The following is a 26,530-nucleotide window of genomic DNA, read 5'->3' as shown; positions in this document are numbered from 1 at the left end:
TGCGCTTGCCTTGAAGACTGCTCATCTTTATAACTCAAAAAATTTCCTATCTTATTTCACAAAATAACAGATAGGTGAATATAACTTTTATTTTGGCAGAGCAGTTGAACATTCAAATTTATTTAATTTAGTGGGTAATGATAGTGTAAAATTAGGTCAGAAATAGGTAATGACATGAAGGAACTATGTAACTGCAATAAAGGTTTTGAACATTTTTCAACTATCTATAGGCTCTATTATTTGAAGACATAAATGCAATGCCCCTCTTTTCATTTTTGGTGCTTACGATGTTTTTCAACGTGGTATTAGAGTAGATTGTGGGGCCTCTGCACAAGACATGACTCTGTGTTTGGACAGAGAAGGAAGCCTTTTCTGTTCTTTCTTACCTAGATTAGAATTCTGATTTAAGAGTTGACAATTTGTATGTTTTGGCCTCATCAATAGCTAATCCGATCCATTGTTTATCTCACTTGAGCATGAGCCTTTTCACCGGTTATCATGTATTTTCTTATTATATGACACATACAAATTTATGATGCATTTTCATGCTTCTTTTGAGTGTGTAGTCTTACCCCTTTGGAAAACATTTCATGAAGAACCAGCAAGATCAGGGAAGATTGCCATTGAAGGTAAACAAACTATTACCATTTGGTTGTTGTTTCCCTGCTTCTAGGAAAAACAAGTAAATTGACATGTTGAAAGGAAATAAGTGGACTCTTTGAGCTGAGTGAGTAGTCTCTATGTATGAAATGTATTCTTGCAGAAATTTATTCTAACGAAGTTGTGGATCATTAATGCTATTCCATGATAATGTGAGCATCCATGCACTGAGAGTGTAGCGTAATTATGCATGGAGGTTGATTAACCTACAAGAAATAAGAGGTCTAACATGAATGTTACTAAAGTTCAGTTGTGACGGTTGTCTCACCCAAATGTCGAAGAATGGTTATCATCAGACGACCAGAGGTTTGCAAACATGCTTGAACCTGGCTATAAAACAGTTGTCCTTAAAGAAACAAAAAGAGAATTAATACTTACATGTTCCAAGTGATCAGCATTCTAAGTTTATATGTAGGTGTTAAGGATTCCAACTTTGTGTCAAGCAACAAGTTGAAGGAAATAAATATGTGGTGAGTGCATATAGTATGGAAAGCAAGGAAAAGAAAGGATACATTACCTAGAATTGCTTGTGTGTTGCAAACCCTACTCAACAAAAATGCTTCAAATGAAGGAAATAAGATTGCTTGTGCAGATAGTTGTGTTGTTTTATGGAGCAGCTGCAAGTATGTGGATGGAATTAACAGGTGTAGATAACAAGGTAACTATGAGCCTTTGGTACCCTCCAAGTATTAATAGGCAATCATGAATGATGCTTGAAGAAGATTGTGCATACATATTATTAAGCTGAGGAGTTATAATTCCATGTCCAAACTTGATCATATATTGATTGCATAGAGCAAGATAACATTTAATGAAATAATTTAGCACAACAACCGAAAAAGTTGTAAGAATATTGTGTTCAAGATCAAACAAGATATTATGGTAGTCAACTTTTGGTTGGAATTAACAGATTCTAATTTCATCATGCAAACATAAACTCGAAAGTGATAGAGGAAGAAATTATCAATGCAATCAATGACTACATTTTAAACAGGAAATCTAGTATATTCAGTTTTCCAAAATGGATGCAAGTTGCTTGAAAGGTTCGTTCTTCAGGAAAAATTGAGTACTTGTGGCTACCTTGGTAGTTAGGGTCATAATATCTACATGCATTTTGAAGTTGACAACAGAGCTTACCATGGATGCCATTTATTCCATGTCTTCTCCCATACACTCTACAATCTCAACACATGGTTTTGCTACAAGTGCAGCTGTTGATGCAACTGCCATACTTGTCTTTGATTGACTACTCTAACCAATATTAGAAGATGTAGTAGTTGCAGTTGCAACTACAACAATGACAAAATCTACACCAACAACTGAAATAGTTGCTTGCACTTGTGCATTATGAACACGAGTCTCTTCTTTTTTTCTTCTATTTTATATCTTTCAACCATTTTCCTACTGTTTTTCCCCCAAATTATGTTTTTGTTGAGTTGATAGTCTTACAAAACTGCCAATAAATTAAAATTTGCAGGGTTAGAGTCTCCAAGCAAACACTAGGTATCTTAGTACCATAACACAATCTAGATGAGATACCAAACACATGTGGCATGACTTGGCATAATAATCCCTTCACCACTCGAGATAAAAAATATTGACATTAGTTGCTTTAATGAAATTTTCTATAAATTTTTAACTCCCAGAATGAAGTTGGAAGGTGACCCTTTTAATGAAAGAACTATAAAAACAAGTATTAATAGGCAATCATGAATGATGCTTGAAGAAGATTGTGCATACATATTATTAAGCTGAGGAGTTATAATTCCATGTCCAATAGTAGTCTAGTCAAGTTTGAAAAATATTAAATGGACATAATTAAAACCAATCAAACATTCACATATTCATATGCACTGAAAGCAATGATCCACACATTTGCCAACTTGTGGATGGCCTTCAGAATCACCAGTAGGTTAAGAATAATTAGTTCACATCAAATATAATATACATAATTGGACACATGAATTCAGTTATAACATGATTGGACATCCAAGGTGAATGATATTACAAAACCAAAAAAAAGTACATTAACGAGTACTTTACTGAAAGAACCACGGTATGAGAATCCCAATAAAAATGACAACCATGGTGTATACACATAGTCGAGACCTATATTGATGCTGATCAATGTTTGCCAGTGGAATGAACGATGATCCTGAATCATCTCTGGCACCTGCATCTACACTTGAGATTGCTCCAACCATTAGATCAGTAGAGATTTTATGGATCTCCGCAACGTGCTTTATCGAAAAAGAATTAAATCGAGCACTCCAGATTTTTGCCTCTCTGTAGAGGGGCTTCAAATTGTCTGCGCGAACATTGTAGATGCCTTCCATGTGATTACAGATTAATTCTGAGTTTGTCAGCACTGTTATGTTATTCACCCCATTGTGTTTTGCCTCTTTTAAACCTGCAACAAGTGTAATGTAGTATGCTTCGTTATTGGTTGTCTTTCCCTGCACTTCCCATATTCTATAAATCACATGATTTTTTGCCCCATTGTGAAGGACAATTTTTAAAGATGTTGGACCCGGATTGGGGCGGCATGATACTTCAATGCACAGTGTCCACTTTTCCACCATTCCGTGGGCTTAGAAGCACTGCATAGTGACAACAACAAAATAGATTCACGTTAGAATACTTTAACATGACAAAATATCCTGATTGAAATTGATTATTTTTATGCTACCTCAAGTCTGAATGCACATCCTTGAAAAATAACAGAAAATCAAATATCAGTGATAAGACTTAGAGGATGCACATCCTCAGCATCAGCAAGTGTCAGAGGATGAGTCATCAGATATGGTCTCCGGAGCAACATCTTGTCAAATCAAATTCCATGCTCTGCAAAATAATTGAGCATGTTCTTGTAAAGGTACAATTTATGTATGATATAGTAATGCTATCTTGTATGAGGCATTGTGTTTATGAATATAGGATAAGATAATGTTTGATTTGTGCCCTTGCCTACAGCAGGACCTACAAATCTGAAGTTTTCTTTGAAGATCAAGAACCACATATATGTTGAGAATATTACCATGTCCTATATAGAGAAGATTGCTAAATGCTGCAACAGTAATTCAGATAGTCTAATATACTTAAAACTCTCCCCTTTTTCCTGTTGCAGAATACAACATTGATTAACAGAACTGATGCACTGTTACAATTATCTTCAGAACCACTACTCAATTCATCAGACACCTCTTTTGTGACTGGCCAGGATTTCCAATTGCTTAATGGTATGCCTCATATGACAGTTTCAACTTCATTAACATCTTGTGGAGCATTATATGAGGAGCAGCCAATGCCAAAAATGCATGTAAGCAACAATCACAGTGACCACTCCTTTTCAGCAGAAAATGATAACAAAACATCAATATCGAGTGTAAAGATAGATATCGAAGTTTCAGATTTCAGTTCAACTGAAAATTTTGGTGCAAAGGATGTTGGAAACCCAAAGCTTACTGTAAGTGATCATTATCTGTTATTATTTAGTTTGAAATTTCTCTGTCCTGCAAGTTACTGAATAGGACTTCATAACCATGGATTATAACAAACTAAAATTTTCACCTGCTTAACATTGCAGAAAGTTCTGTCTCGAAAAATTTCTAGAGGTGACAAGAGAACTAATGACTGTCCTGTTGAAGAAGAAACTGGCAGAGGGTCAAAATATACACCAAAAGGTGAGTATTAAATGTTCAACCTCTTTGAGGAGTCCATACCAAGCCGCTTCAAGTATTTATTTTAGTTGTGACAAAAAACCCTTTGATATCCTAAATAAATCTCCCCTGTGCTTCTGTGAGTGATGATTGCCGAAGTTTCTGGGCTGTAAAGGGCGGTCAAAAATATGACAATTGCAAAACAAAATTTGAGAAATCATTATTAACGATTCAGGAAATCATTATTATAGTCAATGTATTTATGTTTTAAATTTTTTAGTCATGTTCTTTACTAGTGCTTAAGGCCTTTACATAACTTCAGCCTAATTAACAACCTAAAAGGTTGTATCATTCTTCATATGCTTAGATATGGCTGAGCAGATAATGATTTTGAATGCATAAATGCTTCATGTTGTTGATGTTGTAAGGGATTATAATCATGGCAAGGCAGATGAGTCTATTCTATGGACCTTCCATGTTGATACCGAAGGCTGAAGTCTATGACCAACATCCATTTGAATATGGATGTGGAAGCTGCAGATGGCTATGTTGGAGGATTCCATGATGGCAGTGTGCTTATTCTCTTTGAGTGAAAGAGACAGGGAAACTAGAAATAGAAGCTCTTGCCTGTCCATTGTAACTAGATATAAAATGAATTCAAGCAATCTACAAGTATATTATTAAAATGGGTCAGAATTTTAGTATGAGTACCATTGGAGGGCTGGACGGTTGTGTTTTGTATAAACAAGGTTGCTGTTTTTGTAGCTACTAACATAAATCCATCCTAAATCCCATCTTGACGTGGGATATATAAAGCACCAGGGGTATAGCATGAATCCATCTTTAATCCCTTTTTGACCTGGGATCTATATAGCGCCAGGGGAATTACAAAAGCTTTAGGTGCAAACTTCTGGGGGAACAGTATGGATTTACCATAGCTATTTTCTTTCCATTTTGGTTTACTTGTATAATACATGTCATACATCTCTTTTAATTTGTGTTGCGCACGGTACATCACAATATTCAGAATCAAATTCTGAATATATGGTACAGCACTGTTTAAAAACAAAATTTGAATGTATGAATTTTAATACTGCATTTCAAAATGGGTGCTGGTTAGGATTCAGGAACAGCATAATGTGCTCAGAATAGTAAATAGAAAATAGAATTAGAACCTTTTCTAAAATCGCTTTGATACTTGCAACTCCCTGCCTGTATCCAGGTCTCTGCAAAATCAGTTTTGGGAATGAAACAGAGCTCATGCGCTTGCCGATTTAGAACAGTTGTGAATGGCGTTTTGGCGCGCGGGCTATTTTCGCCGTTGTCAAAGAACGAGACAGAAATCAGTCCTCAATCGTTTGAATGTAACAGGAATGTTTTGGGAATGAAACAGAGCTCATGTTTCGAACAGTTGTGAATGGCGTTTTGGCGCGCGGGCTTGAACGAGACGGGGTGGGTCCCGCGAGGGTCATCGGAAACGCGAGGTGGCCGCCGGAGTCCCGATGCCTATGGATATGTATGCGCCCCATAACTTGATTGACATACATAGCTGGCAAAGGCATTTATGACTCAATATATGGCTGGTTAGCCCTTGCCGTGTTATTCTCCATTTTCGTCAACATTAGAGTATGTTGCACTGCAAGGTGGTGAATAAACGATCATTCTTGAGAATGTTACAATGTCGATGCAGAAAATCCCAAAAATAAACTATACTAAAATTGAACAAATCCCAAAAATAAACTATACTAAAATTGAACAAGATTCAATTGAAGGCTCAAGTAGATGTGCTTATACCTAATACAGGCACAATTTTCAAGTGCAAGATAGACACCAATGCCATATGTCGTGCCATGTTTTGGCATTTTGGGATGGCCAAAGTCGTGGAGTATAACACCGGAAATGGGAGTATAATACCGGAAATGGCCTTGTTAGAAGTGCCATGCCAAGCATACCTCATGTTGGCATTACCACATGCGGACTTTCTTGCAACATCCTTCGCATGCCTTCAAAATTTCTTGCAACATCCTCTGCATGCCTTCAAAAGTCCGTGATCGAGCCTGTCCTGACACTGTCCTATAGATGCCCACAATAATCGTTAATGCCGCAAGCGTCTGAAGCCCACCTAGGAACCGGTCTCGCACTGCAACAAACTCTTTATCACCATCCTCCAATTTATTCTTCAAATTGTTGATCTTCTTACTACCAAAAATGAACCCGTCTCTAATTTCGGAGAAACACTGGTGGAAGCTCCAAAGTAGGAAACACAACAATACCGCATTCTGAAAATTGAGTTTCATCACATAGTTGAGAATGATCTTCCCCCGGAAAGCTATCGCTAGAACCCTGTTCCAGGGTACTCTCTAACTCAGACATAAAACCCTATTCCAATGAACCCTCCGACTTGGAGTTAACAAGTGTTGGTTTTTCATTCTTATAACTTGTAATTACTTCACATTCTCCAGTTTACAAGGGTTTTCCAAGGCAAATTTTCCGAAATAGGGATTCTTCTGAAAAAAAACCTTTGGAAAAAAACACTTCTCAATATCAATCCAAGCAATCCATGTGTGAAACCCATTGCCCAAATCAATCCGTGACATGCGAAGGAAGTCAAGCACATAAGAAGAATATATATATATATAGTGTTTTAAAAGATTATGAGACATTAAATTCTACAAATTACACCACTTAAATTTATTATAAAAATATGGCTACCAAAATTTACTATAAAAAAATCGCTACCAAAATTTGAACAAGATTTACCGAGATCACAGAAAAGGCCAAAACCTCTATTAGTTAAACTATGCTTTCTGTTAACACCATGCCTAACTTATACTAAAGACAACGACATTAGACGGAAGTCCACAGTTGCTATTTAATGTGCCAATGTTGCACAGTATCTGTACCAATCCCTAGGGACTTCACAACGTTTCTTACCAAAGCTTTGATGATTTTGGGGATATATGGATGTTTCCTTATCTAAATCTGACTTCTGAATCATCCTTGTCCACCCGTGAAATATCTGATTTATCAAACGAAAATATCTTGTCAATATATATTGATATCTCTTGTTTATTAAGATATATTTATATTTATTTTAATATGAATATTAAGGTGATTAATTTTAATATTAAAAAACGCCTTTTTATTTGAAGTAGAGTATAAAAATAAATTAACATCATAGATATATATTGGTATCTCTTTTTTATTAAGATATATTTATATTTATTTTAATATGAATATTAAGGTGATTAATTTTAATATTAAAAAACATCTTTTTATTTAAAGTAATGTAGAAAAATAAATTAACATCATAGAAAACATATTTTTATGAGTTTAGAGTGAAAATGAGTGAGAGATGATTTTCAAATTGTAATTTATTTATTTTTGTTCGCTACCACTATACTATTAGAAATATAATCAGCGATAACATAATATTATTTTTTCTTACTAGAAAATATTTGTGACGGTCACTATATCATCAAAAATATGTTTTTTTATGGAATCAGCAATAACATAAAATTATTTTTTCTTATTGGAAAATATTTGTGTATTTCATACGAGGAATAGTTGTGTTCTCCGTGGATGCTTGTTTATTGTGTGGACCAATTGGAATTTTTCAATATATGACCCATTGTTTATTATGTGGACCAATTGGAATTTTTCAATATATGACCCATCTTCATCTCCGTGGGTGTTGGGAAGCAATTGCTTGTTTAGTGTGGACCAATTGGAATTACCCTGGTGTGGGCCAATTGGAATTGTTCCAGTATATGACTCATCTTTATGACTGTGGATGCTATGAAGGAGCAACAGCGTGTTTAGTGGGTGGACCACTTGGAATTAATTCTATATTTCCATTTGTTTATACTAACATTTGAAATTTAATACTATGGATGTATTTTAGTTTAAATGAAAAGCCAAAAGCGGAATTAAAAGAAGATTTTGATGGCACAAAATCAAGATTTAAATTTTAAGATAAGTTAATAGTAGTACTTGAAATATTCACAATTCAATATAGTATTCCCTATGTATAGGATTTCCGTGTTTAAGGGTTGCAATAATTTTCTATAATTTTCTAGATAGTGAACTTTTGGATTTTACCTTGGGCTCTATTTGTGAAGTATAGTGTATAACACTCTATTCATAATAAAATGCACCTTGTTAAGTTAATGGCTATATCTAAGCCTAAAAAGGATGGAGGTTGGGGTCTCCTAGACTTGCGCACCTTTGGAAATGCTCTTCTATGTAAATCTCTCCACCGAGGTATTTTCGGAGTCGGGCCGTGGAGTAAGATCATAAAGGGTAAATACTTAAGAGGTAGATGCATTGAATTCTGGTACAGGAGGGGATCCGTTGGCATCAGGAAAGGATCGTCGATCTGGCAGAGTCTCAGGAAAGTTCAGCCTTATTTCCTGCAGTATTTAAGTTGGAACCTCTCCTCGGGTACCAGTATGCTCATTGGTTTCGACACTATCTCATGCGCTCGGGGTTTCTCCTTTCCTCATCCGCTGGTTCTCTCTCTCCATAGGCAGGGTCTTTTCACATGGGATAAGTTGATAAAGCAATGGTTGGGTTCTGTCCCGGTCTGGAAAGAAGGGGAGGATCTGTTTTTGCCGCCTTTATTGCGCCCGCTTTGGGATTCGACTAAAGCTAGTCTTGGCTGCATGGGAATTAAGCGATCGGGCACACATGATCACCTGGTGTGGTGCTTAAAAGGATCCAATCAATCTGCAAACGTGAAGCTCATTTATGCAGACCTGATTTCATCTTCAGCAAGGAGTCCCTTTCCGCTCTTTCCCTCCTGTTTCTGGAAGGCTACTTGCCCTCTTAAAATGATCGTTTTTTCCTGGCTGTTATTTTGGAATAAGAACCTCACTTGGGAAGTTCTACAGAGGAAAAATTGGCAGGGACCGAGCAGATGTTCCATGTGCTTCAACGATGCCGAATCAAATCTGCACTTGTTCTTTCAATGCTCCTCGTCCCTCAAAATCTGGTATGAATTGTCTTTACAGTTTGGTTTTCCTCTCATGTCTTTTTCTTCTGTTCAGGAAGCTTTTCTTTGGTGGAGTAGACAGTCCTCTCCGGGGAGATCGTTGTTCATTATATCCTGCTGGTTCTTGTGGTTATGGCGGAATGCTCTAATCTTTCAAGATTCTAAAGAGCCCATTCAGGTTATTCTTCAGAAGATTCTGGCCTTCTATGATTCGTATATCCAGAATGCCGACCTTTCAGCTCCTTGACTCTATGTTGGTGTTTCTGCTTATGATGGCATCAGTCTTTGTGTTTTTCCATCGCTCTTTGGCAGTTGAGGTTTTGGTCCCTTTTTCCTTTAGGAGGCTGTCACCTTTTTCCAACTTCTGTAATCTGTCGCAATCTGTGGTTACTTTGGACATATGGTTATTTAGATGGCTCTGTTAGGGGCTTTTTTCTGGATCCAATCTTTGGACGATATGGCTACCTGTCAATGGTGCAAACTGTTGGGAGGCTCGTTATAGCTCGTCCATTTGCCTTATGTATTGTTATATGTCCTTTTATATTCTCTTAATATAAAACCATGCTGGTTTTTTTTCTCTGAAAAAAAAAAAAAATGTTGTTGTGCTTGAATACACAATGAAAGAACAAGTTAGTAAATTTGACTCGATAAAATTATTAATGGTTAAATCCGACTCCGTAAAATTATCAATGATTAAATTTGACTCAAAGTTATCAATGGTTTTAAGCTCATGTTATGATACCAATAGTTTAAGTTTGTTTATTAATTAGTTTTGATTCCTATTAAAAACTTGTTTCGCATGAGGAGTGGTTTCTTAAAATTATAATAAACAAATCTTTAAATAATATTCTACACATGAATTTAAATTTTGAACTTCAAGCATGTCTTGTAGAGTGTGGACCACTTAAAATTGTCATAAGTAATATTTACACTGAATATAAATTTTGAATTTCAAACATGTCTGGTAGAGTGTGCACCACTTCAAATTATCATACGTAATATTTACACGCGAATATGAATTCTGAATATTATTAAGATTGATTATCATAATAAATGGATCCATTGTTTAAAAAATAAAAACTATTATTATACAATTAAAAATTATTTTCAACAAGACACTAACATTGTTATGCCAATCTGATTATCATAGTAAACAGATCCATTGTTTAAAAAAAAAAATCTACTAGTAAAAATTATTTTCAACAAAACACTAGCATTGTTATACCAATCAACATTCGTTTCCACAACTTTAGCTTCATGCTTATTGGTAAAAATTATTTTCAAAAACACTATCACAACTTCAGCGTCATGCTTATTAGTAAAAATTATTTTCGAAAAGACACTGGAATTGTTATGCGAATTCGTTTCCACATTGTTATGTGGAATTGATTCCACATCTTCAGCTTTCATGCTCCAATAAGCATATTTCTTCTGTTCTTGAAAGCTTTTTCCAATTTTACCAAAAGCTTCATGCTTATTGGTAAAAATTATTTTCAAAAAGACACTAGAATTGTTATGCGAATTTGTTTCCACATTGTTAGGTGGAATTGATTCCACACCTTCAGCTTTCATGCTCCAATAAGCATATTTCTTCTGTTCTTAAAAGCTTTTTCCAATTTTACCAAAAGTCCCATTTCAAATGGGCAGATAGCTTTTTCCATTTTGTTAGCATTCTTGGTTGCTCTTTTCACTTGCTCTTTTCGCTTCTTTCAGCTCATTTTTGCAAATTGTTTCAGTTGCATACATCAATATATTTAAAAAAATAAACAACACCCTTGTTCCTGGATCGAGAGAGAGGCGAACTAGGGTTTCTGCAACCCGTCCTAGGGTTTCTGCAGCCCCTGCTACGGCAGGCTTGACTGGCATAGCTCAGTACTGACGGAAACAGGGCGGATCGGAGGTTTTCGTGGTCCTGCCATAAGCGCGAAGGAAAATGCAGCCCCCTCAGGGGGAGGGCGATGCGCCTCCCCCAAAAAAGGACAGCCAAAAGCAGCAGACCGAAGACATTGACAAAGAAGACAGACAGAATGAGGACAATACGGACAGCAACAAGCAACAGGACAATGAACAAGATCAGAAAGACAAAAATAAAGCAAGTTCCTCCACATGCAGACCGGTGGCAACTCACAGGCCAAAAGTGGAATTTCCCAGTCACCGAATCAATGCCAGAATACAATTTATGAGGGATCATGCGCTGATTGGCAAGTTTATTGGAATATGGCCAACTGAGAGAGCGTTAAGGAGCTGGATAAATACCAAATGGAACCCAAAGGGACACATCACTTTGCATCTAGGTCCAAAGGGGTTTTTTACTGCCGTTTTTAACTGCTTGGAAGATCGCAACAGGATTCTGGATGGGGGTCCTTATTTTTTCAATTCTGCAGGTCTATATCTCAAAGGGTGGGTTGAACGATTCAATCCAGACAAGGAAGACCTCAGTTATGCTCCCGTCTGGATAAGGCTGTACTCGCTTCCTTGGGAATATTGGGAAGAAAATTCCCTCCAGGAGATTGGAAATGCTCTGGGCGAATTCGTCAAGGTTGCCGAGGAAACAAAATTATGCAGATACACGTCTTATGCCCAGATCTGCATTTATATGGACCTCAAGCAAGCCCTGCCAGACACGGTAAGTCTCTTCCATGAAGATGTTGAATGGATTCAACTAATAGACTATGAGCACGTACCGTTTAGATGCAGGAAATGCCATGACCTAGGACACCTCTACAGAGATTGTCCTCTGAACAGGAAACCCCCTCCTCAAATGAGCTCAGACAACCAGGCGTCTGACGGTTTTACCAAAGTGGTAAACCGCAGAAGAGGGAACAAGAAATCGACAGCCAATCCCAAGACCAATCAAGTTAATATGTCAAAACCCTCAACGAGTAACAGCTTTGCGGCTCTGGCCAGTAATGATATGCAAGATCCTGATAATGGACCTCAAAATGACAAAGAATCCAACAAAGAGCAGCCGGAGGGAACTACACAGCAACCAGGGGAAATCTTATTCAATAAATCAACCCTTCAATCCCAAACCAAAACTCAGGCCTGGCATTTTCAAGGAATGGAAGTTGATAATCCTGAACCAAGCACCAAGACGCTGAAGGAAAGAGAGGAAGACTCTCAAGAACCCCAGATCATGGAGGAAGACCCTGAGAATATTGACATTGGTGAACTGGATATTCTAGGACTCGAGCAAGCATGCAAGACAGGGAACTTTGACAAAATACCAGACCGGCAAGTGGACAACCTGGTGGAGGTCCTCAATCGAGCACAAAAGAAATACTCTCTAGGAGTCCAGATAGGAAGTCAATGGGATGGAAAGTTCATCACCAAAGACAGCAAGAAGCGAGGAAGAAAAACAACCCTCGAAAGAACCATCAAGATAGGCGAAGTGCTAGTTGAGTCAGGTAGGTACGCCAAGCTGACCAAGTACTTCAATGTCAATCCCAACCCTTCTCAATGAAGCTGATATCATGGAACATAAGGGGGCTCAACAGCCCTAGGAAAGGCAGACTATTAAAAAATATGCTTATGCAGGAAAAACCAAATATACTCTTTTTGCAAGAAACTAAATGTAATTCGACAGTTTTGGAAAAAATAGCAGCGAAAGCCTGGCCAGGAGGGCTAGTAACAGCTGTTGATGCTCAAGGGGCGTCGGGAGGACTGGCAATTCTCTGGGATGCACGAGTAATTCAACTCGACAATATACATGCAAACAAGAACTTCATCCAGGCAATATTTCATATAATTGGCACCAACACTCATGGTCATATAACTAATGTATATTTCCCTCAGGAAACCATACACAAAGCTGAAATTTTGGATACCTTGTCGGAGCTTAACTCAAATAGGCTATACCCGCTTTGGATATCTGGAGGAGATTTTAACATGATAGCAAGAATGGAGGAAAAGCAGGGAGGCAGAAGCAGAAGGAATAGAGATGGGAATCTACTAAAAGACTTTATTCAAAACAACTGGCTGGTAGATCTTCCTTCAAATAACGGCATGTTCACTTGGAACAATAAAAGAGAGGGATTGCAACAAATAGCTTCACGTCTCGATAGATTTCTAATATCAGACAATGCAACTCACCTGGGTGGGGAATTCACTGCTTCCATCCTTCCAGTATCAGGTTCAGATCACTGGCCCATAGCTCTCCAATGGAACCGGCCAGGCAACAGTATTAGGCGTCCCTTCCGGTTTGAGGCCTTCTGGTTAACTCATCCGGATTTCTATGAATTTGTTAGATCAACTTGGCTCAAGTTCAATCCCACTAGTGGTACCAAGATGTCTATATTCCAGCAGAAACTAAAGCACCTCAAAGGAGAAATCAAACACTGGAATCATACCACTTTTGGCAATATTTTCAAAGCACAGGCAGCACTCAATCAAGAAATGAAGAATGTCCAGCAAAGGATCATCATAGAAGGACGCTCCGAGGAACTCGTAAAGCAGGAACAAGCTATCGAATCCCAAATTCTAGATAGAGCACAACAGGAGGAAACCCTTTGGAGGCAGAAATCGAGGATCAGATGGCTTAAGGATGGGGAAAAGAATACAAAATTTTTTCATAAAACCACAGTGCAACGCAGAATGAATAATTACATTTCCCACATCAAAAACGAGCAGGGAGACAGAATTGAGACGCATGAAGGCATTGAAGATGAGTTTCTCAGATACTTTAAGAAAGCTCATCAAGAACCCAGCATAGATAGAATGCCTGCTATAAACAAAGTTCTAAGGAACATTCCAAAACTAATCACAGAGGAGCATAATCTTCTCCTCCTTAAGCCCACAAGTCTGCAGGAAGTCGAAAGTGTTGTACATCAGTTGAAAGCAGGGAAAGCGCCGGGTCCGGATGGATTCACCTCCAACTTTTTTCATAACTTTTGGGATCTTATCAAAGTGGAGGTCTGGCAAGTTGTTGAGGAATCTCGCACTTTACGATGGATGTACCCAGGGCTGAATGCCACCTTCATCGCTTTAATACCCAAGGCAGAGGAATCCAATACTCCAGACAAGTACAGACCGATTGCTCTATGCAACATAATCTACAAGATTGTCTCAAAAGTGATAGCTACCAGACTGAAACCGCTGCTCCCTCTCATTATCTCGCCCGAGCAATCTGGTTATGTAGAAGGTCGACAGATAACGGATGGTATTATTTTAACTCATGAAATAATCCACTCTTTGAAGCAAACAAAAAAACCAGGTATGTTGCTTAAAATCGATTTGTCTAAAGCTTTTGATAGTATCAGCTGGGTTTACATTCAAAAAATTCTTACTGCCTTTGGCTTTGCCCCTTCCTGGGTTAGATGGATTATCAATCTTTTGTCTTCCTCATTCTTTTCTGTGCTTATCAATGGTATCCCATCGGCTACGTTTCGTCCTTCCAGGGGTATCAGGCAGGGAGATCCCCTTTCACCTTTTCTTTTTGTTATTATGGCAGAAGGACTAGGTAGGAGTCTAAAATCCGCTCTGCTTTCCCAGCGTCTCAAAGGCCTATCTTTCAGCAATTCTCCTACCTTTTCCCACCAGCAATTTGTGGACGATAACATGCTTTTTGGTCATCCCTCGGTCCAAGAAGCTCGCCTTCTCAAAGCCCTCCTAACGAACTTCTCTGAAGCTTCCGGAGCCCTTATCAATCGTGTCAAATCTCAAATCTTTTTCTTTAACACCCCAGCTCCCACTCAAAGAGCCATAGCCCGTATTCTTGGTTTTACCATTGCTTCCCTTCCCTCCAAATACCTAGGAGCTCCCTTAATAGCCTCGGCCCTCAAGCACTCCTCTTGGAAAGACCTGTTAGAAAAGCTAGAGGCAAGGCTTTTCCTCTGGACTCATAGAGCTCTTAATATGGCCAACAGACTTGTTCTCATTAAAGCGGTTCTCCATTCCATGCCCTTGTATCTTTTCTCTATTCTTGCAGCTCCTAAATGGGTTCTCAAGGAGATAAAGAATCTCCAGCGCAACTTCTTATGGGGCAGTTCAGGCCCTAATCGAAAGTGGGCTCTGGTTAAATGGGACAATGTGTGTCTTCCGAAGAAGGCTGGGGGTATTGGACTAAGAGATCCAGGGCACAGTAATAAGGCAATGGGAGCTAAAATATGGTGGAGGTGGCTTGCAAATCCTAACACCCCCTGGGCCTCCCTTTGGACAGCAAAATATGCGAACAATAGCCCTATTGAAGAAAGAATTCGAATGTCAGAAGTAAGCACTGGGTCTGTAATTTGGAATTCGGCCATTCAACATAGGGATCTAATACAACAGCATAGTTTCTGGGAAGTTAAGAGCGGTAACACAGCAAGATTCTGGGAAGACTCCTGGCAGCAGCTCCCAAAGATAAAGGACACTCTCTAACCTTCCCTTACCAGAGCAAGGTATAAATCAGTTAGCAAAGGTTAATCAGTTCTGGGACCCCTCTTCCACACAGGGATATAGACAATGGATGGATGCCAAACAAATTATGATGCACGGCTCTGAGCAAACTCAGCTCTCTCTCTCCTTAGAATTACAAAAACGGCAAATCCTCATCTCAGAAGGATCGGACATACTCAGATGGGGATATGAAGAGAAAGGTACTTTCACCACAAGGGAAGCATATAAGATAATTATCAAAGAAAGGATAATCAAAGACACTTTATGGGATAAAATCTGGCATTCCTCAAATTGGCCGAAGGTGTCTACTTTTTTATGGCTCCTATGTCACAATAAAATTCTCACATGGGATAATCTTAGAAAAAGAAGCTTCTCTGGCCCATCTATATGTCTCAACTGTAAGCAAGAAGAGGAATCAACTATACATCTAATGCAAACCTGTCAAATAGGACGGAAGCTGTGGGAAAAGGTTACCTTCCGATGCCAAAAAGAGGGCAGAGTGCAAGGGGATATCAGAGCTACTATTCGCAATTGGAGTCAAGAGCCATATCAAAGCAAACTCCTCAACACACTATGGCAGCTTATTCCTGGTCTACTGATGTGGAACATCTGGAAGGAGCGGAACAGAAGAGTTTTTAAGGATCAATCTATGTCTATAGAGCAGATATGGACCAAATTACATCAGAACATTATTAAAGCCTGGTCCCAAGAAGATTTTCCTTCACTGCCGCAGGAACAATCAGTCTGGGATAATTGGAAGATACATTTAAATCAATAGCCTACTCTTAAAGACAATCCTACTAAGAATAAACAAAGGCCAACAAAATGGACTCCGCCGCCTAGCAACATGTTCCAACTCAACTTCGACGGAGCTTCAAAGGGTAATCCGGGAAAAGCAGGTTATGGGGGAGTCTTCAGGGATCATTATGGCACTCCTCAACTCATCTTTCTCGGCTCAAAAGGTTGGGACTCCAACAACTCAGCGGAATTGGAAGGACTATGGCGAGGTCTCACCCTGGCTCAGGACAAAAGTTTTTTTCCACTTATCATAGAAGGGGACTCGCAAATCATCATAAACATGGTCACAAAACTAATGCAGGGCTCCCCCATACATAAGGTCAGTAACAGTTGGAGAATGGCTCAAAGGCTCGAGCTAATAGACAGATGGCTTTCTCAACATCAAGCAATTTCTTTCAAACACACTAAGCGGGAAGGAAATAAGCTTGCTGATTTTCTTGCTAATATAGGAGTGGAAATTGGGGTAGATCTCTTTGTAGGCTCAATCTCCAGCATAGCCTCCGAGGATCAACTCTCTGAGTTCTAGAATATTGTGAAGGATGATATGCTTCAGGAGGATGACACACACCCAGATGCGGGTGTTAATGCGATGCATTTATGAGGGCTCTCTCATTGCAGGCAGTTGGCCCTGCACCTGGCTCGCGGACGAAGACTGTAGATCTCAATGGCATGCGAATTTATTTGGATGCAGGACGGAATGATGGTCGCACAGATCGTCTTTAATGTGCGCCTGGCTCGAGAGTTCACGCTCAAGGTTTTATTTATGGCCTGGTGTTTGGTTCACGCCATTGCTCTTGGTTCTTTTCACCTCCGCCCGATTTTCTTCCCGCACCCCTGTCTCGCTCAGGTAGTCTGGAAGCACGCCTGGGTTTTCTGTATCGCCTGGTTCCTCTGTGCTCAGTCCCTCCCCCGTCAGCTCTGCCATTTTCCCTTTCTTGGTTGTTCAGACAATTCGAGGATGCCTCGTCGTCAAGGAGTCTCTCGCCGAGGAGGCAACACTGGTAATATAGGCAAAGCCTCTCATTCTGCTCCTCAGAATGTAATCCCCATTGCTTCAGCCTCCCCGTCCTCTCCGCCCTCTGGCCATGCTGAGCCTCTCCCACACAATTCCTTTCAAACTACCCGCTTCACCTTCCATAGCAGGCTCAACAGGCCAGTTTTGTCTACCAGTATCACTGTTATTCTTGCTGAGGAAGAGGACAATCCCAGCAGCTCAGCCCACACCACCACCTCTCAATCTCAGGATGACAGTGTCCTTCAGGGGGAGATGGCTGGGGTTGTGTTTAATGAAGATAACATGCAGGAAGATAGCACTGTTCCTGAGGCGCCTCTGCATCCGGCAGATTCAACTCAGCGCAAGGTCCTTGCTTGTGGACCGGTTCATCATGCAAGCAGCATCCTCAACCTGGTAATTCTTCCAAATGGTGGTATCGAAAGGAATGAAGACAATGGATTCGTCACTTGGATTGCCTCGTCCAGCCAGGTGGACAAGGATGCGCCCGACTCTCCGCAACATGCCGAATGATGCTGGTTCATTGCCGACGGGTGGCACTCTTGCCTTTGCTCTGTTTGATTTTATGTTATGTGTCTATGTTTTGGGTCTCTAGTTATGGGTCTGGTCTCAATTCTCGTTTGGTATCGGCGCAAGCCAACCTGTTCTTGATCTGCAGCAACAACTCTTGGTTTGGCGAGTTTTATTTTGCCTCTTTTTTTGTCCATGGAGGGTATGAGGGTATGACAGAATGCCTCTCAATAAAGCCATTGCAGGCGATAGTAATGTTGTGTTAGACTCAAAACAGAATTATTTTTTTGTGCGTCAGTGTCTAACAAATCATGTTTTGAAGTCTTTTAATCCTTAAAGGGCAAATAGAAGGATATGTATGTCTCAGAATCTCTGGCTGAGCGCAAATCATGTTTTGAAGTCTTTTAATCCTGAAAGGGCAAATAGCAAGATATGTACATCTCGGAATCTCTGGCTGAGCGCTGGCCTCTGCCCCCTCTGAGGTTTCGACCTCCATGTACATATTTTTCTCTTTTTAATAGAATTAGTATTTACGCAAATATATATATATATATATATATATATATATATATATTTTAAAAATAAATCATGTTTAGCATATACACTCTTTTATGTGAATTTTGAAGTTTCTTTCATATTTATAGTTTATTGTAAAAAAAATGGTAAAATAAATTTGTCAGGTTCATGAAATTGTAAATCACCCTTGTCAAGGAATCTAGCTTAAATATAAATCTATTTTAAATGGGTTATCTTGCTTAAATATAAATCTATTTTAAATGGGTTATCTTGCTTTGTAATGGAAATGTAAAAATGTAATAACATATATATTTCAATAAATATTTCAGTAAATATTGGAGTTATGTTTATATGAATTCTTTTATGCATGAAAATATGAATCTATTTTCAGTAGGTTATCTTGTTGACTAATGAAAATCCAAATAAAAGTGGTAAAATAGACCAACTCAATTATGAATATATATTTTTTGAGTGGAACTATGATTTAACAAAATTGTAAATAGCCCTTAAGTATAAATCTATTTTAAATGGGTTAAGGAATCTAGCTTAAATATAAATCTATTTTTTTAAATGGGTTAAGGAATCTAGCTTAAATATAAATCTATTTTAAATCTTGCTTTGTAATGGAAAATGTTAAAATATAATAACATATATATTTCACGAGGTATGGAAGTTATATTTATATTTTTTTAGGGGAACTATGATTTAACAAAATTGTAAATAGCCCTTAGATATAAATCTATTTTAAATGGGTTAAGGAATCTAGCTTAAATATAAATCTATTTTAATTAGGTTATCTTGCTTTGTAATGGAAATGTTAAAATATAATAACATATATATTTCACGAGGTATGGGAATTATGTTTCTGAAGTATTGAAGTTAAATATAAATTTATTTTAAATAGGTTTTCTTGCTTTGTAATGGAAATGTAAAAATATAATAACATATATATTTCACGAGGTATATACATTTCACGAGGTTGTAATGGAAATGTAAAAATATAATAACATATATATTTCACGAGGTATATACATTTCACGAGGTATTGGAGTTATGTTTCATGAAGTATTGGAGTTATGTGCCCTTAGATATAAATTTATTTTAAATGGGTTAAGGAAACTAGCTTAAATATAAATCTATTTTTATTAGGTTATCTTGCTTTGTAATGGAAATGTTAAAATATAATAACATATATATTTCACGAGGTATGGGAATTATGTTTCATGAAGTGTTGGAGTTAAATATAAATTTATTTTAAATAGGTTATCTTGCTTTGTAATGGAAATGTAAAAATATAATAACATATATATTTCACGAGGTATTGGAGTTACGTAAAAATATAATAACATATATATTTCACGAGGTATTGGAGTTATGTTTCATGAAGTATTGGAGTTATGTTTATATGAATTTTTGCCATGAAAATATAAATCTACATTAAGTTAATGAAAATATAAATCTACATTAAGTTATTAAATCTATGGTAGTAAGTTATAGTAAGTTATTTTGTTGACTAATGAAAATCCAAGAAAATTGTAAAACAAGTTAGTTTTCAAGTTAACAAGTTAGTTTTCAAGTTAATCATCTGAATTATAGTAAGTTATAGTAAGTTATTTTGTTGACTCGTGAAAATCAATGAAAATCCAAGAAAATTATAGAACAAGTTTTCAAGTTAATCATCGGAATCCAAAAAAAAAATATGTAAAACAAGTTTTCAAATTAATCATCTGAATTATAGTAAAGTTATTTTGTTGACGAAAATTGTAAAACAAGTTTTCAAGTTAATCATCTGAATTAGCTCATGAAAAGCTCATAGTTAATCATGTGAATTAGCTCATGAAAATTGTGTCATCAAAATGACGAGGAATATTCAACTGTAACTAATAAATTTTAATTAAAAAAATATTTGCTTTTGATTAATGTTGTCCATCAAAAGCAATACTTCATTGATGTTGTGGAAATATGTATTTAAAATTGATAAGCAATGTTGTGGAAATATGTATTTAAAATTGATTTTTTTTTTTTAATAGCAATTTTGAGATGCTATTTTATTATTTTTTTTAAATCTTCAATTTATTAGTATTAATTTCTTTATAATTAAATATTCTGCGATTAGATGAATATATTAAATTTTGTTTACATTTTATGTACATTGTGTGGAACATATCCGTTGGGGTTCATCTGGGGCAACCAATAAATCCCATGCTATTGGGTATTTAATGTCTCTAAGACCATATGTGACAGGACCGCATGCCATGCTAACCATATAAAAACCTCAAACCATGCATAGCATCCAGAGGCGCATCTGAGATGTGACGAGCTGCATGACACACCATGTTTTCCGATGGTCCCATTTTTCCGAGCAGGTGGAACCTGGAATTAATGATGCAATAAATATTTCTGGCCTACAAACAACTGCATCCAATACAATACGGATGACAGACCATCGATACAATGTACACGCGCATTTTGAATTTTAAGTTTGAATTTGCAAGCCCGCTTGAAATTTGAATTTTGAATTTATATTTACCGCTCAGCTAATGTTTTCTTGCAGTTTGAACGCACTCTTTCCATACCCAGCAGTCACCATGCGCTCTGCTATGCTGGGAAGCTCCTACTCGGCACCGAGCGACATCATGTCGATTTTGCAAATTCCGTCGACGTTAGAATTCCTACCTCGACTGCCACTGCCGCTGCCGCTGCAGCTGCTTCCGTCCTCGTCTATCGTCCCGTCGTCCGACAAGCCATCTTCCAGGGCAGCGCCAAGTTCGGCTTGACATTCACTGTCAAAATTCGATGAAATTCCATCTGTATGTAGACCATCGACATCTCCACGAGGCACTGTGCGCGTACCAGCTTGGCGAGCTGCTGTCCGTTACCACTTTCTTCTCTTCCGCAGTGGAACAGCAGCAGCTTCTGGGACTTCAAATCTCTCCCAGAGATCACTCTATGAGCTGAGGCCAAATCTCCCTGCTATGTATTGGCCTATGTATTTATCTTAAACGATTTTACAGTCGTACTTTCATACGAACTGCAAACTTACCATACTTGAATTTACTATTTTTTAACAACTGCATTATTACATCGAACCCTATAGAATGGACGAATTTGCGAATTACATTTTCCAATCCGGCCGAACTCAGTAATTATTTTTTAAAGCTGTGATATTTTAACGTTGTAAACCTGAAAATTGTCAAGGAACCTGGATGCTGCTAGTAACTACTATATCAACCACTGACTCGCTGCCAGTGCCATTTAAATCTCTGAGTCATTAAACCATTTTTCTTGATTTTTCCTCTCATATCTTTGTGCTTTGCTTCAGCTACAACCCCAACACAAAAGCTATTAAGCTCAAAATTCTCACCAGACTGCAAGTTCCCAGCACTGATATTTTCATGTTTGGCTGCAATTCATTCTTATCTACAGTTCCCCGGGACTAACCCACATTCAAAAATATCGATGCTTGCACAACAGCGATGAGCATTATGGGGTTACTTGGCTCCGGAGACGAACCTCTCACAGCAAATCTTTTTGTATAAACATGTGTGATGTCCACACTCCTATTTATCCTTTGTGGAGGACGAGAACCAGCAATACAAATGGCATTGCAAAGTCCAGAATCGGAGTCATGTTCACCATAGTTTTTCAATCATAGTCTCAGAATATTACAGGATCAGTAGTTCAATCCTCTTCAATGTAGTGTATTAGCATGAACTTTGAAGAGAGATAGGTTTCAATGAGGATGCAATCTTCCTTTAATAAACAACATAGGTTTGCAAGATATTTCTTTGTCATGATCTTCATAGTTATATTATGGTTACGACATTCCCGTCATAGTGGCAATGTTATCTTTGTCTTGCTTCAACTGCAATACCATCGTTCCAATCCAAATATCAACAATCATAAATGCTAATCGCTGCATTGTGAAATCTGTAGATATATTTTAATTGTTTGCGACTTCCTTGGCATTTTAGACTCGAAGTCTTTAAGGATCTCTTTCCTATCGCATGCGTGCAGTGAGAATATTTTGGGAGGATTTTTGGTTGCCTAGTTATTGCTAGTTATTTTAGCATTAGTTTGGTTTTTATTTTTTTATAAAAATATTTTCTTTTGGGTGGTTAAACGTTATTGAGGTCGAATTTGTTTAAATTTTCTCAATTTATTTTTAATTATATAAATAAATGCGCATAAATATCCATCTCATTTTTAATGTCTAATTAAATTAGTATAAATAAATGTGCATAAATATCTCTCTCATATTATTTATTTAGATAAAAAATCATAAAAATTAATTAAATTATAATTTATTATTAATAATAAATTAATTAATTTGAGTTAGTTTTATATATATAGATTCACTCTCATTTTATTTGGTAGATTTTTTATTGTAAATATATTTTGTTGCAAGATCATGACTTGTTAATACTAAATATCTAAAAAAAACATAATTTATATTGCCACATGTTTATACTATGTTTTTATTAATTAGTCAATTTAATTAAAAAGACAAAAATGTGGTGCCAGGCGCACACACATATACACATTAGTATTACTTTAGAATAGCAAAATATCAAGATACATCAATTAGATAGCAATTGTTTAAACAAAATTCACCCTAGGTTGTCCTATGCATTTTCAGGAACCATGTTGATAGAAAGAAAAGATGCCATTGAGAGATCCCCAATGAATATGCCTCATTGTCCACATTCCATGCATTTTTAGTAACCATATTGGTAGAAAAGAATGATACCATTGAGAAATCGTTCTCAAACTTGGTAGAAACTTGTTCATACAAGTTTTTTGTAAAAGTTGCTACCTATTTTTGCTATTGCTTCCCTTTACTCTCCTTATCTAGACAATATGATGTATAATGGTTATGCTTATGGCAAGTGAAACACTTGATTTGATTCATGTCCTTTCCTGGCTTTGAGTTTGACTTGTTACTCTTTCCTTTATCCTTGTTGAGTCATTTAATTTTTCCTTTAATAATTTGACCAAATGTAGTTAGAAACATCTTAGATAAATGGTTCATGTGAAGTTGTAATCCATTCAATTCCATGTATACCAAATTTGCATTTGTAATATTATCCCCAACTATTGCAAGTTGATCACGAATCTAGATGACCTTGCTAATATAACTGGTGAATATGGTATAGTAATCTCTAGGGGTATGAGTTCATTTTGCAATATCTTCTACCTATTTATGTTCCCACTATGGTAGAGGTCAACTAGGGCATCAAACATCTCCTTTATTGTTTTCTTTTTTAATATACGAGGAATCAAATGGTCCTTTATGGTATTCATAATCTTCCTCTTCACCTTGGCTTACTTATTTATGTTATCACTATGGTAGATGCCAACTAGGGCATCAAACATCTCCTTTATTGTTTTCTTTTTTAATATATGAGGAATCAAGTGATCCTTTATGGTATTCATAATCTTCCTCTTTGCCTTCGCTTACTTATGAGCTTACCACTACCACAAATCTGTAGGCTAAGCATAACATCCTTGACAATATCACACTGATCATTCTCTTCTAATAAATTCAACACTCACTTTGTATCATATTTGTTAAACTTTTATTTTATTTTATTTATGATAAGTGTTTAAAATGAGTAATGTTAAACCTATAAAGGACTTCTTTTAAGAATATTTATCACAATTACTATGCTCATTCTGAATCTTTTATTTATATTATAATATTTTTCAAATAATTTAGATTAATTTATATAAAATTTATTATTAATTATTAATTTAATAAAAAATAATATGTTGTAAAATATAACTTATATTTAATAAAAAATAATTATTTTTACAATTACTTGAAATATTTTAAAATACATATTTATGAATTAAAGATTACAAGTTAATTAAAATGTTATAATAATTTAAATTTTTATTTTTTTTTATAAATAACAATTATTGACATATGGATATGATATAATTTTGTATATCTATCTATATATATATAATTTATAAAAAAATTGACAAAATTCAAGTAGACATCAAAGTTATTATTTAAATCTCATTTATTATTGTCATTTTTTTTATAAAGAAGAAATACATTGAATATAAAGAATAGATTTTAATCATGGAAATAATGGTATCTATATTAATACCAAATAATAATGTTTATGTTAATGTGATTATAATAATGATAATTCCTGTTCATTGAGATCAAAATTAGTTTATCTCATTTTTAAAAACCAAGATTATTTAAAAATTTTAAAAATTTTGTTTTTAAAAGGGAAGGTTTATTTAAATTCATTGAAATCTTGTTTTTATGCTTTAAAGGTTGTAAGAGAAGTATTCCAAGATTATCATAGTTTTTTAGATTTGGGAGGTTAGCAAGGTAAATGAGTTTTAACTTGAGAAATTGATTTTCATCTTCAACCATCACAAAGGTGACAAATTTTTACATCCCACGTTTTATGAATTTTCCGAATGACCATTGTAGTTATGTAGTTCATGGGAGTTGGTTCTTGTTTTAGTAATGTTGATTTCTTTTTTATACTAGTTAGAACTAAAAGATATTTTTGATCTTTTAGAATCTGGGTTACTCCCTCGTAATATCTTGGCTTCCTTTTAATGTCTAACTCTTCATTGCACCACAAATCCTCTTTAAATTTAGATACAATTATATTTTTAATATTTTCCGTATGGGTAGGATGACATCCTCATATATTCCCTAATGATTTAACCAACACATCATCTTGATGCCATCTTTGCTTAAGGTGTTGATAGTAATGGATAGAGTTCAAAATTTTTTTGGGGATTCTCTTATCATCCATGTTGTTTATCTTGTTCATGTACATTAGGTCCTTAACCATAGTTGATCTATAAACTATCATGGATATTCCACTAGATAGTCCATCAAAACATATATGTTACTTAAATATAAATCTATACTATGAAGGGTTAATTCCTTTAGATTCGAGATCCCTTATTACCAATTTTTTTGTTTATGTATGCAATAAATTAAATGTGAAAAATAAAGAAAAGTATTCACAATCACTCACAAACCACAATGAATGCCAATTATTTTTTGGAAAACCCTTTCAAAAGAAAATTCATTCGAAAGGTGAATCTACTATGTCCTCTTTTATCTTGAATTGAAATAATGCAAGCACAAAGGAGAAGACATTATCTATGTAGTTACCTGAGACATATGGTCCATGGGCTATTACAAAATGTAAGCCCTCTCAATTGTGCTCTCTTTGTCTCTATCCACTCTGAGCTACCTAGACTTGACATGTGGCACATATTCTATAAGGTATTGTAAAGTTCAATAGGATACTTAATTTGATCTACCTAATGGAATTTAGGTAAGACATTATGTTGCATTGAGTTGTGTACATTATGTTACGAGGCTCCAAAGATAAATAAAGGAATTGTTTATATATATATATATATATATATATATATATATATATATATATATATATATATATATATAACTTAAATAATACTACACCACTTATCAATAAAGTTTTCATCTTTAAATGTTAGTAGTTAAGTGGTAAAGGCTCAAATCATTATCTATTTTTGCAGATTTTCTTATATGGCATGTATAGTGTACTTTTCTTTTTCATAAATTCAACTTTAGTTTTCTTTTTCATAAATTAAAAATTAAAATAAATCTAAATCCATATATGCTCTCTTCATGTACATGATACATCTATTATTATAACTAAGCAAAGTTCCTTGGTAATGATATGTTTTTTCATGCGTGCAACATTGAGTAAGATATAAATATAAAAGTAACTTAACTTGCAAACTTGATAACTTGTAAATGAAACAAAAAATCCATGCTAACTACATTCCTCAAAACTAATGTAACATTGATAGAATATAACATCAAATCCACATCATGAATTTAAAAGTCAATGAAGACATTGTCATACACACAAGTTCAAATTCATGTATTTGTATTCCAAATTTTTCTAGTTATACCTTTTTCTTTTCTACAAAATGGAACTTCATTCCCAACATAGATAATGGAAGTTC

The 26,530-nt window shown here is 36.1% G+C and overlaps 1 protein-coding gene, 1 long non-coding RNA gene and 1 pseudogene across 2 annotated transcripts; 1 reads left to right on the top strand and 2 right to left on the bottom strand.

Moving 5' to 3' along the window:
• Positions 1–2,514: 2,514 nt before the first annotated feature.
• Positions 2,515–5,917, bottom strand: LOC149259215 (uncharacterized). Its single transcript, XR_016246974.1, has 2 exons — positions 5,495–5,917; positions 2,515–3,260 (listed from the first exon to the last, which is right to left on the bottom strand). It is a non-coding gene; the product is annotated as an uncharacterized LOC149259215 (long non-coding RNA).
• LOC149259216 (uncharacterized) lies at positions 3,689–4,425 on the top strand. Its single transcript, XM_089375114.1, has 2 exons — positions 3,689–4,126; positions 4,247–4,425. Exons 1-2 carry the CDS (start codon positions 3,902–3,904, stop codon positions 4,352–4,354), a joined length of 333 nt encoding a protein of 110 aa, XP_089231240.1. The 5' UTR covers positions 3,689–3,901; the 3' UTR covers positions 4,355–4,425.
• Positions 5,918–6,111: 194 nt separating the features above from the next.
• LOC149259214 (uncharacterized) lies at positions 6,112–6,982 on the bottom strand (annotated as a pseudogene).
• Between the last annotated feature and the right edge of the window lie 19,548 nt (positions 6,983–26,530).

The sequence above is a fragment of the Pinus tabuliformis genome, chromosome 6 (assembly GCF_031772625.1).
Source record: "Pinus tabuliformis cultivar Carrire ecotype Pingquan chromosome 6, CPIR1, whole genome shotgun sequence".
NCBI lineage: Eukaryota > Viridiplantae > Streptophyta > Pinopsida > Pinales > Pinaceae > Pinus > Pinus tabuliformis.
Note: the sequence above shows the minus strand (reverse complement) of the source record. Positions and strands in the feature narration are given on the sequence as shown.

Bases quoted from the DNA above. Each gene is read 5' to 3' on its own strand.
- LOC149259216 (XM_089375114.1), top strand. From the start codon at position 3,902: ATGCCTCATATGACAGTTTCAACTTCATTAACATCTTGTGGAGCATTA. The intron at 4,127-4,246 runs GTAAGTGATCAT...TTAACATTGCAG, and splicing joins TTGGAAACCCAAAGCTTACT to AAAGTTCTGTCTCGAAAAAT.